At 35.4% G+C, this 25634-nt stretch overlaps 1 protein-coding gene across 2 annotated transcripts in view; it reads left to right on the top strand.

Annotated features, from left to right (window-relative positions):
* Positions 1-25634, top strand: part of EDIL3 (EGF like repeats and discoidin domains 3) — a 436572-nt gene that overhangs the window by 242613 nt on the left and 168325 nt on the right. For both annotated transcript variants that reach the window (XM_036849259.1, XM_036849260.1), the window contains one exon: positions 845-958. In XM_036849259.1, coding sequence (XP_036705154.1) covers positions 845-958 — 114 coding nt within the window. The remainder of the gene's footprint in view (positions 1-844; positions 959-25634) is intronic.

Below are 25634 nucleotides of genomic sequence, written 5' to 3'. Positions count from 1 at the left end.
GATAGGAAGGGAGAGTGATGGGGAGAAGTGCATGTCCTCCAATTACTTTACTGGCTCCCACAGAACCTAGCTTGGTGCTGAGCTTAGACGAAAGGATGTGTAAATATCAGTGACTGATATTTGACTGAATTAGTCTTTAATTCTTTTTTCATTCAAAATCCCATTTGTTGTCCCTGTTGTCCAAAATTAGAGTGGAAATTAGTATAATTTGCTGAATGTTTTATATTTCGTATGATTTTGCATCAGGTATAATAATGATATATAAAAGGTAAGTCCCTTTAGCCCTCCTAACTTTAGAAACCCTTGAATGAGATTAGGAAGTGATCATCATTTACATTTATTATAGTTTGCATATAATAAGATTTAGCTATTAACTCCAATTTACTTCTCATCGCATTCATCAAAGGCGAACTATTTAGAAACTAAAACATCTCTGTCAGTTAGAATTTTAATGAATTAAGGTGAAATGAGACAGTGTTAATTGGCAGTGGTTGCTGCTGGGGAGGTTTCTAGATCTTGTGATACCAATTCATTTCTCTATCAGGGTTAATTTGTTTGATTTAATTCTAAGGATACGTGGAATATTTCCCCAAACTATTCATATTTATTTTCAGGATAGGAGAGTGGTTTAGTTCTGTTGGATTTGGATTCTCAATTCCATTTGAACTGGATTTAATTTGATTGCTAATAAATTGTCGATTGTAGGCACCATTTATATTATTGACTAGAGACATACACACACACAGCATTATTTAGACTTTGTTTTATTTAAAACGCCTAAAACCTTCTAATAACTGATCATTTTTTCACCAATAATTCTCTTCCTCTCTTCTATTTTCCTCAGATATTAATGAATGTGAAGCTGAGCCTTGCAAAAATGGTGGAATATGCACAGACCTTGTTGCTAACTATTCCTGTGAGTGCCCAGGAGAATTCATGGGAAGAAATTGTCAATACAGTAAGTATTCATATATATATAAACCTTTATTTTCATAGCCTCCATTTATTATGGAATCTGGGCCAAAATCAATAATAATTTGCTTCCAGATTTCATAATGTATTGAAATGGCACATTTCATATTTGTTGTTGTTAATGTTATTAATGTGCATCTATTCTCCAGGATAGGTCTCACTTAGAGCATGATAGGCATAGGAGTGGTTGCCTTGTGGTCTCAAAGGAGGTCAACAGTTCCTCAGAGACCCAAGTACATCTCTCCCATGAATCACATTTTGGCTTTTGAGTTGTGCATATGACCTAATTTTCTCCCAGAGTGGTTACTCTGTTTCAAACAGTAAATTCAGAGCGTTCTAACCAGATAACCTTTGTCACAAATAAAAGGTAGAGATTCATGAGGGTTCATGTTGAACTGGCCAACACATCAGTAAGAGTTTTACATGCTATTTATTTGTCTTCTTGAAAGCCTAAGACAGTAGGGTCTTGAGATGATGGATCAAATTATAGGATAATAATTTGCCTGAAATGTTTACAAAGAGGCACAAAGCACCCCACCTTCTCCAAAACAAATAAAAAACCTAGGGAGAGGTAGTAACAGGATTATAGTCAGTAAGAGGAGACTGGAATTGGGCACAAATTCATGCTAACAAGAACAATAGTCATGTAGCTTAATAATTGTTGGGCACTTATAGAAACTTCATAGTGCTACTACTTTGATGTATATAATGCTATTAGAGCATCATAACGTTATGCAAATTCAAAAGGCAAATACAGATAAGAATTCAGACATAGAAACTGAGACACATAGGCTGTGTGGTTTGCCGGGTTCTCACAGTTAGTGACAGAACCAGGACTGGAAGGAATCTAGAACCAGGTCTTGTGATTCCCAGTTCAGTGTATTTTCCTCTAAACCAAGAATGACATCTCTTTGGACAGAGCTGAACAAGATAAACTTGAAAGCACCCTCCACCTCCACACACACACACACACACACACACACACACACACACACACACACACACACACACTCTCTCTCTCTCTCTCTCTCTCTCTTTAGCCAGAGTAACAATTTTTTTTTTTTTTAATGCTAAAAGGGTTTTTATTTATTTATTTATTTTTGGCTGTGTTGGGTCTTCGTTTCTGTGTGAGGGCTTTCTCTAGTTGCCGCAAGTGGGGGCCACTCTTCATCGCGGTGCGCGGGCCTCTCACTATCGCCGCCTCTCTTGTTGCGGAGCACAGGCTCCAGACGCTCAGGCTCAGTAGTTGTGGCTCACGGGCCTAGTTGCTCCGCGGCATGTGGGATCTTCCAAGAGCAGGGCTCGAACCCGTGTCCCCTGCATTGGCAGGCAGATTCTCAACCACTGTGCCACCAGGGAAGCCCCAGAGTAACTATTTTATTTCTCACTTTCCCTCTCTTTCTTCCTCCTTGACAGTGGTAACTTATAAAATAAAACAAGGAAAATTATTGAAGAATTTATTTGGGTTATGTATATAAACAAAATGATGATCTGGAGATTCTCATTACCCTAGTCCTGAAAAACTTCATTAAAATAATGAAATTGTGAATATCAAAGAAATACCTTGGATAGGGGAAAATATTTCTAAGCTTAAAAATAATTGGAGAAGGACATGGAGCATGAGTTAATAAAGGAAGCTTCAGGCATGGATGAATGGAAGGAAAGGACAGTATGAGTAAGCGGGTTGATCATACAACTGGATGACCAATAGCCACCCAGTCGACAAACCTAGCAACCTTCCTATAAAGCATTTAACTGACCGCCCACTAAGTTAACTTAAATTCAGTTTCAACTGGTCCTTGGCCCACCCAGGCCCAGCTCTTGTACCTTTTTTCTCTTGGTTCATGGGACCTGAATATGGCTGCCTGGTCAGCCTTTGCCCTCTGTACTGACCAAGGAGCAATTAGACAGCCAGTTGGTTTCCTACCTATTGAAAATGGAAGGAGACCTTGATGTGAGCTAGAAATTGAAACCAATGGCGAAAGCCTATTCATCCCTCCATCAGAGATTTTACTGAGGTCAACACATCTGAAAATACCCTTGAAAAGAAAGAAACCTGATAGGTTAGGAAGGATGTATTGAAATAGACTTTGAACTTAATGGCCATTAGTTTGCTTCTAGTGTCTTTGCTATTGCATTTAATGAAATTCTTTGTTTTTCTCTGACTTGGTTTTATATTTGTAAAATATTTATATGTAAATCCAGACTGCTCTCTGAACATGCATGTGATAGTGAGGTGCCTCCCTTAATCTATCGTATGCTCTGACATTCTACCGTTCCCTCTGTTCATCTCTGTGCCCTGACAGATATCGGAACAGGTCACCTAAGGTACACTCTAAAATATGTTCCTCTTGGGGTATTTGTTTTTATTGCATTGATTTATAAGAGTATGTAATAAATTAAGGATTCTAATTCTTCCCATTGTCTAGGTTTCTGAGGCTATGGTTTTATTTTTTTTCTGTGGCTTTTTAGAATGTTTAGAAAATCCACAGTAAGAAAATGCATCTTGCCACAGTGATGATTTAGTGATATGCATTGAGAACGTAGAACATTCACTCACTACATGGCATATAGAAGCACCTGCAGGTTACAGGTAATGCTAGCTCCCAGCTGATTGAGTTTAAGATCTTAGGAGTTGACATTACATAGATTATAACCAATTTGCGTACTTCCACTCTGAAGTAAGATTGATGAACTTTCTTCAGGCTTTGTATGCTCTCCCACAGGGGTCCACTAGGTCAGCTTACACCTGCAATAATGGGAGAGAAGCCATTTGTTTCAGCAGATATTTCATGTGAGAGAGGGAAAGGAGAATGATGGCGACTAACTGCTGGGGGGTTAGAGGACACCCATACCGAAGTATCGTTATCCTTGTGTTCACATTCAAGCTGTCATTCTAATTTGGGGCTGCTGCACTTATATTTGCCTCACTTGTGCCACTTCTTTCTTATTTGTACTGATGGGTTAATTAAGTTTTAGTATATTTTGCAATGGGGTTATGCAAATGGATTTGAAATAAGAGAGGTAGACAGGAATCTGTTTCTCATTTTAGGCCATTTCTACATGCAGACATCTTGATAGTTTATCTGAGATCATTTATTTATTTCTCACTCATTTCAAATAATCAACAGACATATGAATGCTATGATCTGACCAACTACTACTACTAATGAGCCTTGAAAATATAAAAGTGGTAATTTTGGAGGTTGCTTTTTTCAGGGTGTAGACAGACTGATCTTGATATCTGTCTACTTATCATCAAAAGATTTGTTTTTCTCAGATCTTAACCTTTTCTCTGCATTTTTCTCATATTTACCATACCTTCAATTTTAATCAATTTATTATTACTACCTTTATCAGGCTAATTAAATGAAATATTTTTAATATTAATGATATTCTACGTTTTAAAAACCTAAGTATATTTATTCATTTTCAGTTAAACCATTAAAGGTAAGATGTTTATGCTGAGATGCTACTTTAATATTATTTTTTTAATTATGTGACTTCTTTATTTATAATGTATGTCTTTAATTAATATAGCTATTAAGTACTTTTACTTTGTAAGGAATAAATTTATATTTAACCCTATCTATTATAACACAATGCCTAACTATGTGGTAATAATTATTATACGTATCAATCACCTATTAAACATTTTCAGTAACAATATAATTAGTTCAGATGTTAACAACAAATGTTTTAATACTTGGCAAGGGATCTGCCTGTAATTTTCACACTAATTATTTCCTAATTAATATTTACAGGTGAGTTAAGGCAATAATACATTTGATTTATATAATTTCAGTTTAGATTTCCATATACGGTTCATACAACTTATCATTGACTCTGAGAAATCTCAGTTATTTTTTAGTTTTATTCTTCATTTTCTATTACAGGGGATTTAAGTTTGATTATTTTTTATTTTAATTGAAGTTACTTTTGATTGACACGTGAAAATCGTTTAGATGTTTCCATAATATCTATTACAGTATTACAGATACTCTTCTAATTTAAGTTCTAATTTATATTCCTTTGTCACTTTTAAATGATGTAAGTTCAAGTGTTCAGATAGCCGTTTTCATAAACAGCTTGAAAGGACAATGGTGATGAACTGGAATGAGAAACCTATATATCAACCATTTAGTAAAATACCTAGGTCAATACATTTTGTAAAAAAGCAAATAATTGCATAAATAAATAAGTAGACACAAGGATTTTGAGTTATCTAAAAAGTTAAATCTAGTTTAGTCCCCTTTTTCTTTTGTTATAATTTTGTGAAATTTAAAATTTTTAAACAACTGCCTATCTTTAGTAATTGACTGTGTGTATTGAGAACAAAATGTGTAGAAGTCAGCTTTAATGCCTTGTATACCATGTTTTACAAGTACATAAATTTAGGAAATCCAGTGGCATTAACATAATTTTTAATAAACAAATATTGTTAATTCAACCAAAACCTTTATAGGAGATAGGAGTTGCTTTAGTTTTTGAAAAATATGACATTATAACATACTTCTGAACCACAAACACCTAAGTTCATTTCTTTATGTTTTCATGTTTACAATTATTGTAAGCTGTCACTGTTATTTGATCAAGTACTTTAGTGAATGATGAATAGGAACTAACAGTGGAAAAATAATTTCAGTATTTTCTTATCTAATATAGATGGTCAGAGATTATAATTTTATCCTATCTAACACTAAATTTCTACTCTGCTATATCCAGCTATGACATAGATCCAAAAGCAAAATATAAGAGAATCTGATTAAAATAAAGAGTTTTAAAAATAAAAGGTGTTTATAAGGAAGTAAAGATGAGAATTAAGACATAAATTTAATAAGAAAATTGTGTTAAGTCCAGTATTAAAACATATTGAATGTATATAATTATGTGTTCAATAAATAAACTAGCCACAAATATTTATTGTTTTTCTTAACTATGTACAGAATTTTCAGAACATGTATTAATGAATTAATTCATTCACCAAATTGGATCCAACACTAGCCACCCCCTAGAGCTGGGGCAACAATGGCAGTTAAATTCAGTTCCTATTCTCATGGAATATAGAGATTAGTGGGAGAGAAAAACAGGAATTACATAATGTCTAATTATAAAACATGATAAGTACCATGAACGAAAAGAAGAGGGAGCCGTGACAGGGGTGCCTGTTCTGTTTTGGGGAGTTTAAGGAAGTAACATTTGAACTGAGGCCAGAAGCACATATAGTAGGTACCAAACAGAGGGCAGGCTATGGAGATGAAAATTTTACAAGAAGGACAATATGCTCAAGGATAAACAGACCCTTTGTCCTTAAGAATCTTAATATTAAGTGGATGAGCTCTGATTGCTGTATGATAATCATATGATGAGGTTTTCAGAATGATCACTTACCTTTTAGGCTTTGACAATATGGGGTCAAGATTAGTTGATGGCAAGCATATTTATATATTAATAATCCATCTCATAAACTATCTTTTTATGCATCTACAAGGAATTTTTAAAACACCAAAATAGACTTTAACTTTTGCAAATGTAACAAGAAATCAAAAAAACAAAGAAAAATAATCATGAATGCTAATTCTAGTTTTATTCCAGTTAAAAAATAGCTGCTCTGTTTTAGAATTTTGAAATGGTAATTTGCAACAATTTTTGTCTTTGAATGCATTGCCTAATATCAATGTAAGATTACTTTCCTTGAATACATAGGATAGGAATTAATCCAGAACTCCAATAGGACAGGAGAAGGACAGCTTACCTCAGGCTGTCACCTTTTGTGAACATAAAAAAAAGAAAGAAAGAAATCGACTATGGGTTGATGAAAGTTTTATATTCAGGATTAATTGTATGATGTTAATCCAATATACACAATATTTAAAAACCTACCCATAAATATATAGAGATATAAGTGGAAATAACCATAACTATAAATACTTGAGTATAGATAATTATTTTAACTTAATTTCTCACATTCTTTTTAAAGACATGACCATAAGTACAAAAAACCCAGAATACTGTGCGAGAATATCAATAGGCCTCAAGGAAAGAAGTGATTCCAACATTACTGCAGGATGAAGTCTTTGCAACAATAAACACAAAAAATTGACTCAATGACAAAACCGAATTGGATTTTCTGTGTCTGACACGGAAGTTCCATCTTCAATCAGTTGCCTCTGGGTATATTTTTCCAAATGTTGCCCAACAGTTTTGTTCAGACATATCACACTTTGAAAGTTCACCTGTTGTACGTTAAAGTGATAATCTAAAAGGAAAGGCAGAAAAAATATCTGCAGAATGCTCAAATAGACCCCCTAGGACTTACTAAATACATCTAACAAATTGAATCAGATTCTTATTAACTGTATTTTGTATTTGATTACAAATAATTACTGAAACATTCAGTAAGACCTTCTTGTTTTTCAAATTATGTAACATTCCCATTATGTACTAAACTGCATATGTCCAGGGATTAAAATTTAGTTTTGCATTTATTCTCCAGGCTAAAACTCATTTTAATATATCCTACCTATCTCAGAAACCAAGTAAGATAAAATATGCAGAGATCAGGAGAGTTTGGGAACAGGATAACCTGATTTCATCTTCATAACATTTAGAACGGTAGTGTATGATTGAGAAATGTTGTATTTTTCTCAGACTGTAAATATCAATCTTTTCAACCATCACCCCATCTTCACCCTTGAAAAAAAATAAAGGTAGAACTCAAATTTTACACTACAATATTACACTACAGAAAACCAAAAATCTCTCTATAAGGAAACTACTAGAAAAGAAGTCATCCTAGGACTTGAAAGTTGAAACATGGTTAAAATGTAATTTGTGGGCTAGTCATTATTATTTACATGTGTTGCCATGGCATTTCTGGGTACTTAGGTGAAATTTTGGATCTGAATATCAAAGTGAGGCTGAAATCGTTGTTTCATAATGGGGAAATTACAAGCACAGATCACTGTGGTTTCTGCTTTTATCAGAGTCACTGAACAGCAGAGATAATGCTTTTCTCAAATAGGAGAAAGAAAAGAACATAGATGGTTTCTGATCTTTTACCAAATGGGCACAGTTTCCCAGGATTTCCTGAAATCCCAAGGGTTTCAAATAGTAGCAGTAAAATTTTACTGGCACCCAAGGAGCTGAGTTGGGCGGGACACCAATCCCAGCATGCCCCTGGCTGCAGTTGTCAGCTACATAAGCAGACTTGGAAGTGATAGCTTCCAGCAGCGTGTAACACAAAGAACCTCGTACATGTTTTGAGTTTCATCTTCAAAGCATTCTTCTTCACCTGAAGGAGAAGGGCCCAACAGATTTCTTTCCTGCATAGGCATATTGAATTATAGGTGCAATTGGCACATCCTGGTAAGCTAGGACAGCTAGTTATTAAAATGCGGGTGGTAACTCAGGGAAGCATAGGTCACGAAGACTCAGATTCAAGAATCAGATGAGAATGATGAAGTGGTAAGATGGAATGTTAGTGCCAATGGAGATATTAAAAATAATAAAGAATATAAGATTACTAAAGATAGAATTTAAGATAAAGAAGTTCTATGTGCAAAGGGACAAAAAATAAAAGATTAATTAGAGAAATTGAGAATCAAGACTTAGAGAGGGCAAAGAAAATAGTGTTTCCAAAACAGGAGCTGGTCAAGGAAATGGATACCTAAGAAAAGACTTTTTAGTTTGGATCCTGAAATCATTATTAGTCCTTAAATAATTGTGGTGGGTGGTAAAGAGAATGCCAGATTGCAGCTCTTCCAGATCAGGCAGGTGCTGAGGAAGAAATAATAGCCACAGACCGCTCCTCCCAGATTATAGTGCGCTGGACTTTGAGCATATCTTAAAACACAAAGAGCCATTAAGGTGGCCAAGGACCTAAAAATATATTTCGTAATAGTTACCTTAACAGCTTTATCTGGTCAATAATACACATTCTTTTTAGAGCTCTAAAGGGAATGGACTCATAAAGTATCCAACTTAAAAATAAATTGAACTTGAGGAATATGGTTCTATAAAAAGAAGTAGAGTCAGAGCAAAGTCAGTAAATTCAATACTAAAATTCAAGGAAAACAGGAGCAGGGACAGAAAATAAACTATTCTGACAAGAAAAATGGACAGAACTATAGTTATAATAAGGGATCCTATAAATACTCAGCACTATTATCTAACTACAAAACACTGAAGAATTAAAACCGCACCTCTTAGCTCCAAGAAATCCGAGGATATTTGTGGTGGTACGTTCAAAATAAAATTCACCTTATATTTTTTTGGTACACTCAGGCAGACACACAATTTTTTGAATATGCATAAAACGACTATTTCATTTATAAATGTTGCCTCATATCCACTCAGCAGTCACTTAATAATGCTTTTTCCTTTCCCATTAGAATTATTCCTGGATTCTACCACTGTTAATAGTTAGTTTTCAGTATAACAAAACATGAGCACTTTCCTACAGAGATTAATATAAAGGATGTTCTCAGTCCCACCCCCTTAAGTGCTTAATGCAGAGTTTTTGACCAAGGGTACAGGATCTTCAGGGATGGATAGAATTCAGGGTGTCTGTGTTTTTTGATGAGAAAACAAAAATCATATGTTTATTTTTACTAATGGCTCCCTGAAACTTAGAATTTCTATCCATTACAAATGTAGGCAACAATGAATCATCGCATTAGCAATACCAATGACTTTGTCACTAATAGAAATCACAGATATTTTCATACCACATTATACTTGTTGTACATAGCTGAAAATACCATTTACCATTTTCACTATAAGAAATTATAGTAGTCCTGCCACCACCTCTGTTATTTAATGTGTTAATAGATAAGCATACGTATTATTGTATCACACATTTTAAAATATTTTGGTAATTACTTTGTACTTCTGCCTATTTCATTTTATGAACTCAAAAGCATTATGCTGAGAAGGGCCTCTAGGCTTTACAAAACTGATAGAAACATCCATAGTGCAGAAAAGGTTCAGAATCCTGAGTTATTGGCTTATTGGTTTCAAAAGATATTTTTTCCTCCTGGATAATATGGATGAAGCTTTTGGAAATAAAAGTTATTAATGATCCATTTTCATTGAATGTCCATTTCTAGGCTTGCTTCTGAGTTTTGTTCTCTAGCTCCATGTATAAAAAATATAAGCAAAATAGCAGAAGATGATACTGTTAAGCCACATTTTTGTCACTGTGTTTACAGGTGTTTTAATAGCAGGGTTGAGTTTTTACTGAACCCATTGTTGCTTCTCACCAACAATGCAGGTTTAGAAAGTTTGTAACCCTATAGAGAACTGATGTATTCTGAGTTAGATATGGATACTAACCCATATTTAAAAGACGAGAGAAAAGAGATAAACTAAAGAATATCCCTCCTGTCCAAGGGCTACAGTCTGAAGTAGAACACATTCTGCTTTTTACCAGGACCTTTTTAATTTTCTCAAAACCAATTATAATCTGTGTAAAATTTTATAATCAATTTAGTTATTTGGGTTGCCAGTGGCATATACACAGTTGCTTTAAAAGAATGCAACTTGTGTATCAGTTAACCAAAAATTGCTAGTGGTCCAGAATCACAGCATCAAGTACAAAGTAAATGTGGATTGCTCATTACATGAGGAAAAAAAAAAAAAAGCCAATCTATTAAGTTATATTTTTAGTTGATGTTCACATCAGTTTTAAAGCATCAGGGTATTGTCACTAAATGCATAATTAAGTCTATTTTCGAATTTAGTTCTTATTTCATAGTTTACAGGTACCTAGAGTTATTTTAAGCAGTGTACGCTTCCAAGACTCATGTGATTCTATCATTTACTTGGACTTCTTTCTTTATGGAGGATAAGTTTGCACAGATCTGTGAGGGCTAGACTGGAATAAAAAGGTGGAAATGACTGGACATCTAACAACCTAGATCTTTTGCAACAGGACTATGAAAATAGCATGATGCTAGATGCTGAGACAACTATCAAAATATATAACACAAGGTCATTGACATTAAGAAATTTGAAATATTGCTCTGATGTACTTTTTCTGGCTTTTTTATTTGATTGTAGGAAAAATATACCCACTCGATTTATTTCATTAAGAGGGCTATTTTCAAGACTACATGTGAACTATAAAGAAAGCTTATGTACTACTTGGGCCTCTGTCTTGCTTTCTCGTTATGTCTTTATTCCTGTTTCCAGGTCACATAGATTCTCAGAATTTTTGCTTTTCCCTATTTTTAATTCTCTTTCCTTCTTTGCATGAATAATGAATTTCAAGTTATTGAATATTCCTCAATTACAACAGTATTTTTACCTGGGGTAGCTTCTTTTAATGAATAATAAATAGTGCTATGGATTGCACATGAAAAGGTTACTTATAACACAAAAAAGCAATAAGCTTACAATTGTATCTGAGAAGGAAAAACAATTCATTTAGTGTCTCTTAACTCTTCTTCCTAGCATAGCAAAATACCAGCTTTTTATACACATTTAACCTTTTGAGCGGTCAGGTGGATTTTATCATAGGAGCCTAAGTGAGTTCATTCATTATGCAGAACACTACGAAAGTCCCCACAGAAGTATTAACTGTGTCCTGGTGTTTTGTCTAGTCATAAAAAGTAAAACAATTTTTTTATATTCTGGGGATAATGGCACTGTTGCCTGAAAATATTACACAGTAATATATAAAATTCTGTGCAATGAAATGGATAAGCCAATGTAAAAGAAAAAAAAATTTTTTTCATTTTCCCAGTCTGATAATAAGCCCTCAGATTTTTGGTTTCTAATATGACCTGGAAGAGAGAATTTTATAGTTCTGGTTTAACTGTATCAATTGTAGAATTGCCTAATTGCCTAATACCAGTAATATGGGAATTGTCCAAAAAAATTAAAACATGCACCCCTAAAAGAAAAAATAAACATTCATCATATACATTTCCTCATTTCCACAATTCTAAAATGTATGCCTTTATACTAACATCTCTGAATTTGGGATGCATCTTAAAATCATTGATATGTTAATGGTACTTAAGAAAATGGTACACAATAATGGGACCTTTGTCTCACTAAAGTCTATTAACTTAATAATAAAACAGAAATTTAAGTAACATGACCATTCCAAAAAATATACTACTAGCAAGCATTTATATCTAAGCTAAGCTCTGCAAGTAATGATTTTTAAATCAATAAAATAAAAATATGGATTAATACTAAAGAAAATGATGCATAAATTCATGCTGTCCATTTGTATTTCCCATCGTATGAATACTTTACCATTATTTACGTCAGGCCATATCTGTAGAAGCCAGTGTATTTGCCCACAGATTACCCTTCCCAAATATGGAGATGTGTTCAGAATAATTCAAAACCAATAAGATCATTACACAACATTTCTCTCTCACACGTGCACACACACACACACACACACACCTCTACCTTAATTAGAAAATAGATTAATTATCTTTTTCTAGGCACAATTATCTATCAAGTAGTTTCTAGTGAGTATCTCTGTGCACTTAGCAACAGGTGATAGCCTCTCTGATGGTCTAACTTGAAAAACTGTTTACCTTTCACTTGTTTTGAATGACCCTTTAATTTTTTTTAGTATGTGTGCTGCCGAAGAGAGCACCCCTTTAATGTTTTTTTAAACATTTTGTTTTTCTGATTACAAAGTTACATATATGACTAAAAAAGAACACTTGGAAAACAAAATTAGCATTTTAATTTCTTTTCGTTCTGAAATAGAGTCCATTTTTTTTTTAATCATTCAATTAAGTTCTGCTCAACCTATGCAAATTTTTAATTATTTATTTATTTATTTATTTTTGGCTGTGTTGGGTCTTCGTTTCTGTGCGAGGGCTTTCTCTAGTTGCGGCGAGCGGGGGCCACTCTTCATCGCGGTGCGCGGGCCTCTCACTATCGCGGCCTCTCTTGTTGCGGAGCACAGGCTCCAGACGCGCAGGCTCAGTAGTTGTGGCTCACGGGCCTAGTTGCTCCGCGGCATGTGGGATCCTCCCGGACCAGGGCTCGAACCCATGTTCCCTGCATTGGCAGGCAGACTCTCAACCACTGCGCCACCACGGAAGCCCCTGAAATAGAGTCCATTTAAATCCACCAGTTAGAGTACACTACCAAAGACTGCCCTTATAACATTTATTTATTGTTACTTTATTCTTTCTAGTGTGTGTCTAACATGTGTCTAGTTGGTCAAATCCCATATCAGATCTAAAGTTTTTCAAGAGTAGACATTGTTTCTTCAATGTACTTCCTTTCCTAGTCTCTGTAACACCTCAATTCCCTGCATGGATAGATTAGACATTTGACAAACCCAGGCAGTTGAGTAGCTAAGATTTCTTGAGAGAGAGAAAAAAATGTTAGAGAGAGAGAGAGAGAGAAAGGAGAGATGCCTTCATCTATATTAACATAAAAATGGGAAGCAGGTTATCACTTATTTAAACATAATGAACAGACCACTAGATACATATAATCCAAATTTTAACTGAATTTTAAAAAAGAAAAATATTGGACAATTTTATGGGCTTGGTCTTACACTTTTTAACAGCATATAAGTAAAAAGGAATGACTGTTTTATATTCTAGTAGCAGCCTCTCTACTCCCAAGAATATAATAGTACATACAGTTTTTGAAGTTCCAGGAGCTGGCTAGCCAAGTAAATGGTCTACAGGCTGTTTTTATTACTGGTTGAAATGAATTTTTTTTTTAGTATTCTACTTTAACCAGAGAGTATTGATAGCAGATAAATACTGTAAAAATCATGTTTCAGTTAATAATTCATGTTATTAAATAGCCATGCTTATGAAAAATGGGAGTTAAAACTGAATTTTAAAATGATTGTAAGGTATGTGGAGTAAATATAATCAATTGATTTATTTTCTTCATATTTACTTTTTAATCTGTTGGCACAGATAATGAATCTTGGCTCTACAATAAAGTGAATATGAGAGAAAAGAGAAATATACTGGGGAAATCCAAGTTTATGTGCACATGAATGTTTAATTGGTGTCTGTTTATTTTTCTAATGATTATTGTGCACCTAAAATATAAAGCTATGAAAAACAAAAATTAACAGCTACTACAAAAGCAATTCTGGGTTAGAACACAAAGTTCTTGATAAAGTAATGATACAACTTTTGGAAATTATGCGCAAACCTTTGTATCCTAAATTAGACTAATGTTGTGATACTTACCCAGATACTAATTTCTTGTTTGAAAATATTAACATGGAAAACAATTGCCTCCAAAATTTAGCCAGAGGCATTTCATTAACCAGAGAATAAAGTCTTATATCATAATTGGCTTTCTTATAAGTGAACATTGAAGGCAGTTCATATACTGTAGGGAGAAAATAAAGAGCAAGAGAGAGAAGAAAAATGAAGACGTAGAAAACATTGAGGTAGGCAGTTCACTATCGTCCTTTTCTATGGATCTCTAGCTATAAAATGATGCTAAATTAACATCATTAGCATTTAAATTAGCATCACTTGAACCTTAAAAGACTGGAGTATGAAATGTCATGCCTCTGCCTTGCTCAAAGAAGAGGTTCAACAAATATTTTTTAAATGTTTAATGAATAACAATCAGTGTTGACCCTTCTGTCTACAAGCCATAGCAGAAACAATGATGAAGAACACAAAGTGAGCTAGGTTACCACTCTTTGTCTTTATAAACATGATAGCCAAGTGCCCTGCTTGTCATTTCTCATCACTTCTCCACACTGCTTAAGACATAATGCAGCAAACAGAGTGTCCCCGGCAAACAGATTGTATCACAGTGTTTATCATGACCCTTTGGTAATAGATTCACCTGGGGTCAAATCTTCCTTCTGTGACTTTAAGGGAGTTATTTAACCTCTCCAAGCCTCAGTTGCCTTAATTAAAATTAGGAATGAAACTGCTATTCATGGGGTCATTTTGAGGCCGAAATGCCTGACATATTTTTCTCTGCAATAAATATGTTCAGGCTTCATTTTTATTCTTCAGGAATGTCAGTGAGAGAAAAGAACCATACCTTTGGAGGAAAGAAGTTTCTTCTGAAACTGTCTCTTCATTTTACTTTGTTTATTTGACACTTCAGAAAAAACCAGTATTCATGCATGGTTTTCATATACCTCAAAATCAGATCAAAAAAAGAGTTGGCTAGATGCTAAGGGGCATTTCATGATTTTTCTTCCAATCCATCTTCTTTATGTCTTTGGAAATCTGAAGCAATGAATATTAACATTTTTCTCACATTGATTGGAAAAATAAGTCATGATGAAGCAAAAATGGTTATGCTGAAGATATGGGAATCAGGTATTACTCAATTTGGGGAGAAAAGGTTTGTTACTTTACTCTCAGTTATGGACTTGAGGAAATGAGATTTCTTTGATTACTGCAACAAAATTGCCACCAGCTAAAACTTTATCTCCATCTAACCTAAAGATAGGATTACTCGGATATTAAATTGGGGGAAAAAAAACTTGATTATAAAGGCACTTTTCAGAGTTGTAATCTGGTTTATCAAAGTGTTAATACGAGACTTTTTCCATAGGAGAGATCCCTATTTTTCACCACAATGAAGAAAAGTGCCTGCCAGTCACAGACCTATTTTAAAAAGAGATTATTTAATTGGTTATTTTTATTTCCAGTGAGTCTGGCACTATACTGTGGGGAATCATTTCGTGTTCATTCATTATAAGAAGCTATAGTTTACATTTCCCCCAGGCAGAGATTTATCTGACAATTTGAATGCTTTGGTGACAGAATTATCAGATGATGAATGTAATATTAAGGAGACGCCAAGTGACATGACATTTTGAATCATTTTCAGTAACTGTTCATGATTAATAATTATGCTTATGTATGTATTTTAATTTTTATTAAATAATATTTTGTATGGGAAATGGGAGCAGATGTTCTACTCTTCTTTTATTTCCTGAATAAGAAGTAAATGCATGTAAAACCTGGCTGAACTGGCAGTATATTTTTCAATCTTGGATTCTTCAGGTAGTTACAGTGGAAGTCAATCTCTCCCACCATAACTTTTAACTCTAACTTTTGCTTTCTAACAATAAAATAACAACCATAACAATTACAATGGAAGAGCTACCATTCACTAAGGGCATATTGATTGCCATATGGTTTACTATGTGCTTACCATATATTGTTTCTAACCTATGACACAAACCTAAGGTGGGTGTTATTTTCCCAGTAGTAAAGATGATTAACTCACAGTTTCCATACTTTGCTATATATTGGTATCACCCAGGTTTTTAAAAATACAGATACCTGGAACTGCATTTTTGTTCATGCCCTTAACCAAACTTGCAATGAAAACAGTCTTGAAGAACTGATATAACAGAAAATTCTCTAAGACTCAATGTCACTTTACATACATCACAAGTCACCAGTGTATTACACTTAGTTGTTACCTTATTTCCCAGATAAATTACTTAACATTTGTAAACTGTATGATCCTATGAAATTGTGGACCTTTAATTCTATTAATATAGAATGAGTGTTTCTATTGTCTTTTTTTCTTTGCTGTTTTGGTTTAGCTGAGCAGATAACTTTTGAAAGTACTGAGGTGCCAAGAAAATATTGTCGTAAACCCCTACCTGAGCAATTTATAGTTCACACAGTCATTTCTTTTTTCTGTAGCTAAAGAGGTATTGGGTAATTGAAAAAATTGTTCAATGAATGAAATATTAGTAATGCAGGTAAAATTTATATCCCTGGTTCTATTTATTTTTGTGTAATTTATCATTCCTGTATATTAATAATAGTATTCATATCTTGCTGTATCCTAATGACATTAACTTACAACATAACTGCTTTTAGTAACTTTTTGAAGCATGAGACTAAAGTGAAGGATCCCTAAAAAAGTAAATCACTATTTTCCTCATTTGCACAGGAATTTTTAGAAATCATGATAATTCTTCCATCTCCATTTTGGGTTAAGGACTGGGCTTTATTTTATGTTTGTGATTTATTGGCCTTTATCGGATTCCTGGTTAATTCCTGGTGAGCTGTCCAACATGAGTTAGATGAAAGCTTCTGGAGAAACTAGTCTTTCACATAATTCCAAAGTATGAGACACATTAAGTTCTCTTTTAATTAAAAGCTTAAGAAAAAACATGAAATTCTAGTTTTGACTATTTTTTCAAAATGTAAAACTTCCTAATGGGCAGTCATAGGATTATTTGTAGTTTAAAACTTTATATTTGTCATCTATTTTTTTTTAAAACATCTTTATTGGAGTATAATTGCTTTACAACAGTGTGTTAGTTTCTGCTGTATAACAAAGTAAATCAGCTATACATATACATATATCCCCATATCTCCTCCCTCTTGCATCTCCCTCCCACCCTCCCTATCCTACCACTACAGGTGGGCAAAAAGCACCGAGCTGATCTCCCTGTGCCATGTGGTTGCTTCCCACTAGCTATCTATTTTATATTTGGTAGTGTATATATGTCCATGCCACTGTCTCACTTTGCCCCAGCTTATCCTTCGCTCTCCCCATGTCCTCACTCCATTCTCTACATCTGCGTCTTTATTCCTGTCCTGCTCCTAGGTTCTTCACAACCATTTTTTTTTTTTAGATTCCATATATATGTGTTAGCATACAGTATTTGATTTTCTCTTTCTGACTTACCTTCACTGTGTATGACAGTCTCTAGGTCCATTCACCTCACTACAAATAACTCAATTTCATTTCTTTTTATGGCTGAGTAATATTCCATTGTATATATGTGCTACATCTTCTTTATCCATTCATCTGTCGATGGACACTTAGGTTGCTTCCATATCCTGGGTATTGTAAATAGAGCTGCAATGAACATTGTGGTACATGACTCTTCTTGAATTATGGTTTTCTCAGGGTATATGCCCAGTAGTGGGATTGCTGGGTCATACGGTACTTCTGTTTTTAGTTTTTTAAGGAACCTCTGTACTGTTCTCCATAGTGGCTGTATCCATTTACATTCCCACCAACAGTGCAAGAGGGTTCCCTTTTCTCCACACCCTCTCCAGCATTTATTGTTTGTAGAGTTTTTGATCATAGCCATTCTGACCACTGTGAGGTGATATCTCATTGTAGTTTTGATTAGCATTTCTCTAATGATTAGTGATGTTGAGCATCCTTTCATGTGTTTGCTGGCAATCTGTATATCTTCTTTGGAGAAATGTCTATTTAGGTCTTCTGCCCATTTTTGGATTGGATTGTTTGTTTCTTTAATATTGAGCTGCATGAGCTGTTTGTATATTTTGGAGATTAATCCTTTGTCAGTTGCTTTGTTTGCAAATATTTTCTCCCATTCTGAGGGTTGTCTTTTTGTCTTGTTTATGGTTTCCTTTGCTGCACAAAAGCTTTTAAGTTTCATTAGGTCCCATTTGTTTATTTTTGTTTTTATTTCCATTTCTCTAAGAGGTGGGTCAAAAAGGATCTTGCTGTGATTTATGTCAAAGGGTGTTCTTATGTTTTCCTGTAAGAGTTTTATAGTGTCTGGCCTTACATTTAGGTCTTTAATCCATTTTGAGTTTATTTTTGTGTATGGTGTTAGGGAGTGTTCTAATTTCATTCTTTTACATGTAGCTATCCAGTTTTCCCAGCACCGCTTATTGAAGAGGCTGTCTTTTCTCCATTGTATATCTTTCCTCCTTTATCAAAGATAAGGTGACCATATGTGCGTGGGTTTATCTCTGGGCTTCCTATCCTGTTCCATTGATCTATACTCCTGTTTTTGTGCCAGTACCATACTGTCTTGATTACTGTAGCTTTGTAGTATGGTCTGAAGTCAGGGAGCCTGATTCCTCCAGCTCCGTTTTTCATTCTCCAGATTGCTTTGGCTATACGAGGTCTTTTGTGTTTCCATACAAATTGTGAAATTTTTTGTTCTAGTTCTGTGAAAAATGCCATTGGTAGTTTGATAGGGATTTCATTGAATCTATAGATTGCTTTGGGTAGTATTGCCATTTTCACAATGTTGATTCTTCCGATCCAAGAACATGGTATATCTCTCCATCTGTTTGAATCATCTTTAATTTCTTTCATCAGTGTCTTATAGTTTTCTGCATACATGTCTTTTGTCTCCTTAGGTAGGTTTATTCCTAGGTATTTTATTCTTTTTGTTGCAATGATAAATGGGAGTGTTTCCTTAATTTCTCTTTCAGATTTTTCATCGTTAGTGTATAGGAGTGCAAGAGATTTCTGTGCATTGATTTTGTATCCTGCTACTTTACCAAATTGATTAGCTCTAGTAGTTTTCTGGTGGCATCTTTAGGTTCTCTGTGTATCCTATCATATCATGTGCAAACAGTGACAGTTTTATGTCTTCTTTCTCAATTTGGATTACTTTTATTTATTTTTCTTCTCTGCTTGCTGTGACTAAAACTTCCACAACTATGTTGAATAATAGTGGTGAGAGTGGGCAACTTTGTCTTGTTCCTGATCTTAGTGGAAATGGTTTCAATTTTTCACCATTGAGAATGATGTTGTCTGTGGGATTGTCATATATGGCCTTTATTATGTTGAGGTAAGTTCCCTCTATGCCTACTTTCTGGAGGGTTTTTTATCATAAATGGGTGTTGAATTTTGTCAAAAACTTTTTCTGCATCTATTGAGATGATCATATGGTTTTTATCCTTCAATTTTTTAATATGGTGTATCACACTGATTGATTTGGGTATACTGAAGAATCCTTGCATTCCTCGGATAAACCCCACTTGATCATGGTGTATGACCCTTTTAATGTGCTGCTGAATTCTGTTTGCTAGTATTTTGTTGAGGATTTTTGCATCTATGCTCATCAGTGATATTGGCCTATAGTTTTCTTCTTATGTGACATCTTTGTCTGGTTTTGCTATCAGGATGATGGTGACCTCTTAGAATGAGTTTGGAAGTGTTCCTCCCTCTGCTATATTTTGGAAGAGTTTGAGAAGGATAGTGTTAAGTCTTCTCTAAATGTTTGATAGAATTCGCCTGTGCCATCTGGTCCTGGGCTTTTGTTTGTTGGAAGATTTTTAATCACAGTTTCAATTTCAGTGCTTGTGATTTGTTTGTTTATATTTTCTATTTCTTCCTGGTTCAGTCTCAGAAGGTTGTGATTTGCTAAGAATTTATCCATTTCTTCCAGGTTGTCCATTTTATTGACATATAACAGCTTGTAGTAATCTCTCATGATCCTTTGTATTTCTGCAGTGTCAGTTGTTACCTCTCCATTTTCATTTCTGATTCTATTGATTTGAGTCTTTTCCCTTTTTTCCTTGATGAGTCTGGCTAGTGGTGTATCAATTCTGTTTATCTTGTCAAAGAACCAGCTTTTAGTTTTATTGATCTTTGCTATTGTTTCCTTCATTTCTTTTTCATTTATTTCTGATCTGATCTTTATGAAGTATTTCCTTCTGCTAACTTTGGGTTTTTTTGTCCTTCTTTCTCTGATTGCTTTAGGTATAAGGTTAGGTTGTTTATCTGAGATGTTTCTTTTTTCTTGAGGTCGGATAAACTTCCCTCTTAGAACTTCTTTTGCTGCATCCCACAGGTTCTGGGTCATCGTGTTTTCATTGTCATTTGTTTCTAGGAATTTTTTGATTTCCTCTTTGATTTCTTCAGTGATCTCTTGTTTATGTAGTAGTGTATTGTTTAGCCTCCATGTGTTTGTATTTTTTACAGATTTTTTCCTGTAATTGATATCTAGTCTCATAGCGTGGTCGGAAAGATACTTGATACGATTTCAGATTTCTTAAATTTATGAATGTTTGATTTGTGGCCCAAGATATGATCTATCCTGGAGAATGTTCCATGAGCACTTGAGAAGAAAGTGTATTCTGTTGTTTTTGGATGGAATGTCCTATAAATATCAAGTAAGTCCATCTTGTTTAATGTGTCATTTAAACTTTGTGTTTCCTTATTAATTTTCATTTTGGATGATCTGTCCATTGGTGAAAGTGGGGTGTTAAAGTCCCCGACTCTTATTGTCTTACTGTCAATTTCCCCTTTTATGGCTGTTAGCATTTGCCTTATGTATTGAGGTGCTCCTATGTTGGGTGCATAAATATTTACAATTGTTATATCTTCTTCTTGGACTGATCCCTTGATCATTATGTAGTGTCCTTCTTTGTCTCTTGAAATAGTCTTTATTTTAAATTCTATTTTGTCTGGTATGAGTATTGCTACTCCAGCTTTCTTTTGATTTCCATTTGCGTGGAATATCTCTTTCCATCCCCTCACTTTCATTATGTATGTGTCCCTAGGTCTGAAGTGGGTCTCTTGTAGACAGCATATATACGGGTGTTGTTTTTGTATCCATTCAGCCAGTCTATGTGTTTTGGTTGGAGCATTTAATCCATTTACATTTAAGGTAGTTATAGATATGTATGTTCCTATTATCAATTTCTTAATTGTCTTGGGTTTGTTATTGTAGGTCTTTTCCTTCTCTTGTGTTTCCTGCCTGGAGAAGTTCCTTTAGCATTTGTTGTAAAGCTGGTTTGGGGATGCTGAATTGTCTTAACTTTTGCTTGTCTGTAAAGGTTTTAATTTCCCTGTTGAATCTGAATGAGATCCTTGCTGGGTAGAGTAATCTTGGTTGTAGCTTTTTCCCTTTCATCCCTTTAAATATGTCTTGCTGTTCCCTTCTGGCTTGCAGAGTTTCTGCTGAAAGATCAACTGTTAACCTTATGGGGATTCCCTTGTATGTTATTTGTTTCTTTTCCGTTGCTGCTTTTAAAGTTTTTTCTTTGTATTTAATTTTTGATAGTTTGATTAATATGTGTCTTGGCATGTTTCTCCTTGGGTTTATCCTGTATGGGACTCTCTGTGCTTCCTGGACTTGATTGACTATTTCCTTTCCCATATTAGGGAAGTTTTCAACTCTAATCTTTTCAAATATTTTCTCAGTCCCTTTTTTTCTCTTCTTCTTCTGGGACCCCTATAATTCGAATGTTGGTGTGTTTAATGGTGTCCCAGAAGTCTCTGAGAGTGTCGTCAATTCTTTTCATTCTTTTTTCTTTATTCTGCTCTGCAGTAGTTATTTCTACTATTTTATCTTCCCGGTCACTTATCCTTTCTTCTGCCTCAGTTATTCTGCTATTGATTCCTTCTAGAAAAATTTTAGTTTCATTTATTTTGTTGTTCATCATTGTTTGTTTGCTCTTTAGTTCTTCTGGGTCCTTGTTAAATGCTTCTTGTATTTTCTCCATTCTATTTCCAAGATTTTGGATCATTTTTACTATCATTACTCTGGATTATTTTTCAGGTAGACTGCCTATTTCCTCTTCATTTGTTTGGTCTGGTGGGTTTTTACCTTGGTCCTTTATCTGCTGTGTATTTCTCTGTCTTCTCATTTTGCTTAACTTACTGTGTTTGGGGTGTCCTTTTCACAGGCTGCAGGTTTGTAGTTCCTGTTGTTTTTGCTGTCTCCCCCAGTGGGTAGGGTTGGTTCAGTGGGTTGTGTAGGCTTCCTGGTGGAGGGGACTAGTGCCTGTGTTCTGGTGGATGAAGCTGGATCTTGTCTTTCTGGTGGGCAGGACCGCATCCGGTGGTGTGTTTTGGGGTGTCTGTGAACTTATTATGATTTTAGACAGCCTGTCTGCTAATGGGTGGTGTTGTGTTCCTGTCTTGCTAGTTGTTTGGCATGGGGTGTCCAGCACTGTAGCTTGCTGGTTGTTGAGTGGAGCTGGGTCTTAGCTTTGAGATGGAGATCTCTGGGAGAGTTTTTGCCTTTTGATATTATGTGGGGCTGGGAGGTCTCTGGTGAACGAGTGTCCTGAACTTGGCTCTCACATCTCAGAGGCTCAGTCCTGACACCCGGCCGGAGCAATAAGACCCTGTCAGCCACTTGGCTCAGAAGGAAAAAAGAAAGAAGGAAGGAAGGAAGGAAGGCAGGAAGGGAAAGAAAAAAATATTATTAAAATTAAAAATATAAAAACATAATAAAAAAGGAAAGAAAGAAAGAAGAAAGCAACCAAACCAAGAAACAAATCCACCAATGATAACAAAAAAAAAAAAAAAAAAGATAAACAAACCAAAAAAACGGACAGACAGAACTCTAGGACAAATGGTAAAAGCAAAGCTATACAGACAAAATCACACAAAGAAGCATATCCATACACACCCACAAAAGGAGAAAATGGAAAATATATATATATATGAAGAGAGCAACCAAATCAATAAACAAATCTACCAATGATAATAACCTCTAAATACTAAGCTAAAATAAACATAAAACCAGAAACAAATTAGATGCAGAAAGCAAACCCCAAGTCTACAGTTGCTCCCAAAGTCCACCACCTCAGTTTTGCGATGATTCGTTGTCTATTCAGTTATGCCACAGATACAAGGTACATCAAGTTGTTTGTGGAGATTTAATCTGCTGCTCCTGAGGCTGCTGGGAGAAATTTCCCTTTCTCTTCTTTGTTCGCACAGTTCCTGGGGTTCAGCTTTGGATTTGGCCCCGCCTCTGCATGTAGGTCACCTGAGGGCGTGTGTTCTTCGCTCAGACAGGACAGGGTTCAAGTAGCAGGTGATTAGGGGGCTCTGGCTCACTCAGGCCGGGGGGAGGGTGGAGTACGGAATGCCGGACGAGCCTGCAGTGGCAGAGGCCGGCGTGATGTTGCAACAACCTGGGTGCCGTGTGTTCTCCCGTGGAAGTTGTCCCTGGATCACGGGACCCTGGCAGTGGTAGGCTGCACGGGCTCCTGGGAGGAGAGGTGTGGATAGTGACAGAATTCTTGCAGACAGAATTCTTGATGGCTGCAGCAGCAGCCTTAGAGTTTCACGCCCGTCTCTGGTGTCCATGCTGATAGCCGTGCCTCGCGCCCATCTTTGGAGCTCGTTTAGGTGGTGCTCTGAATCCCCTCTCCTCGCGCACCCTGAAACAATGGTCTCTTGCCTCTTAGGCAGGTCCAGACTTTTCCCCAGACTCCCTCCCGGCTATCTGTGGCGCACTAGCCCCCTTCAGGCTGTGTTCATGCAGCCAACCCCAGTCCTCTCCCTGGGATCTGACCTCCGAAGCCCGAGCTTCAGCTCCCAGCCTGCAGACAAGCTTCTTAGGCTGGTGAGTGCTGGTTGGTACCGATCCTCTGTGCAGGAATCTCTCCACTTTGCCCTCTGCATCCCTATTGCTGTGCTCTCCTCCATGGCTCCAAAGCTTCCCCCTCCCCCGCCCGTCCCCCGTCCCCACCAGTGAAGGGGCTTCCTAGTGTGTGGAAACTTTTCCTCCTTCACAGCTCCCTCCCAGAGGTGCAGGTCCCATCCCTATTCTTTTGTCTCTGTTTTTCCTTTTTTCTTTTGCCCTACCCAGCTACGTGGGGAGTTTCTTGCCTTTTGGGAAGTCTGAGGTCTTCTGCGAGCATTCAGTAGGTGTTCTGCAGGAGTTGTTCTCCATGTAGATGTATTTTTGTTGTATTTGTGGGGAAGAAGGTAATCTCCACATCTTACTCCTCCACCATCTTGAAGTTTCCTCCTTGTCATCTATTCTTAACATAAGTTTATAAGAAGCATATCTATTTATTTAATCATTAGGTCAGACTACATAATAATAATGTATTCTGTTTGAACATACCAGAAAGTAGCAATGTATCTCATTATGAATATTTTGTTGAACATAGCTAATATTCTATCTTCTTTTCAGCAGTTAAAGATTTAAATCCAGATTTAAGGTTTTTAATACCTTACTTCTCTGAAATATATGTGTGCATTATTAGTTAGCTCTGATACACACTGTAGTTGTTTTTTCTGCAAATATTGTCCAACAAAAATGAATATTTAACCTGAACATAACAAAATATCAGGGTCTACCATTATTATATAAAATTTCTTTGAAAAGAAACAAAAGTTAAATTTCTTATTTTAATAGGCTGACCTATATTCATTACATTATAAAATAGATCTCATGTGACTCTCACATAAGAGTTAATGTATGAAAAGCTGGCTTAGCTTCCACAGATTTATAATAAAATTGTTACTCTATTAAATTCTCCTAGAATGCTCTTTCTATAAAATTCATAAAGCATCCTTTGTTTTCGTAGCTTTACATTTGTTTTGTTTAAAATTCTACATTGGGTTTTCCCTTTCAGAACTACAAAAATCATTGCAAATACTATATGCAAAGCATTTGTGATACTTTCTTCTCTAGGAATGTTCGATTAGTAAATGCATTATCATCAAGAATTCATCTTCTGTCTCAGTTCTATACTGGAAATGCTGACAAATGATTTACTTTTTTATTTAGTTTGGAAGGAGAAAAAATAATGGAGCTGAGGTTGTGACGTTGAGAGCAGACTTTAAAAAATTACTTGCGAGAACTTTTAGTTCCCTTTTCCAACACTAACAGTTCTCTGACTCTATGATTATTGTGTATTTATTTTCTCTATGACAAATGCTTCTTTATATTTTTAGCAGTGAATATACATGTAGACATCTCTAGAATTCAAATAATCAAATCATCTACTGTGTACTTCCAGGCTCCATTTGGGCCTCCATCCTTTGTTCCACCAACTTTCCAAAGTATGCTAGCATTAGAGAGGGCTCATTATGCTGTACCTGCCATCTGCAATGGCTTTCTGTTTATCCTCTTCTTACTTAGTTTCTTCTGACCTCTGGAACACTGAGACTTCATACTTGACCTGAGATAACATCCAGCGTGAAGAAAAGCAAAACTGCATTGTACA

Source organism: Balaenoptera musculus, chromosome 3 (genome assembly GCF_009873245.2).
Source record: "Balaenoptera musculus isolate JJ_BM4_2016_0621 chromosome 3, mBalMus1.pri.v3, whole genome shotgun sequence".
Taxonomy (NCBI): domain Eukaryota; kingdom Metazoa; phylum Chordata; class Mammalia; order Artiodactyla; family Balaenopteridae; genus Balaenoptera; species Balaenoptera musculus.
Note: the sequence above shows the minus strand (reverse complement) of the source record. Positions and strands in the feature narration are given on the sequence as shown.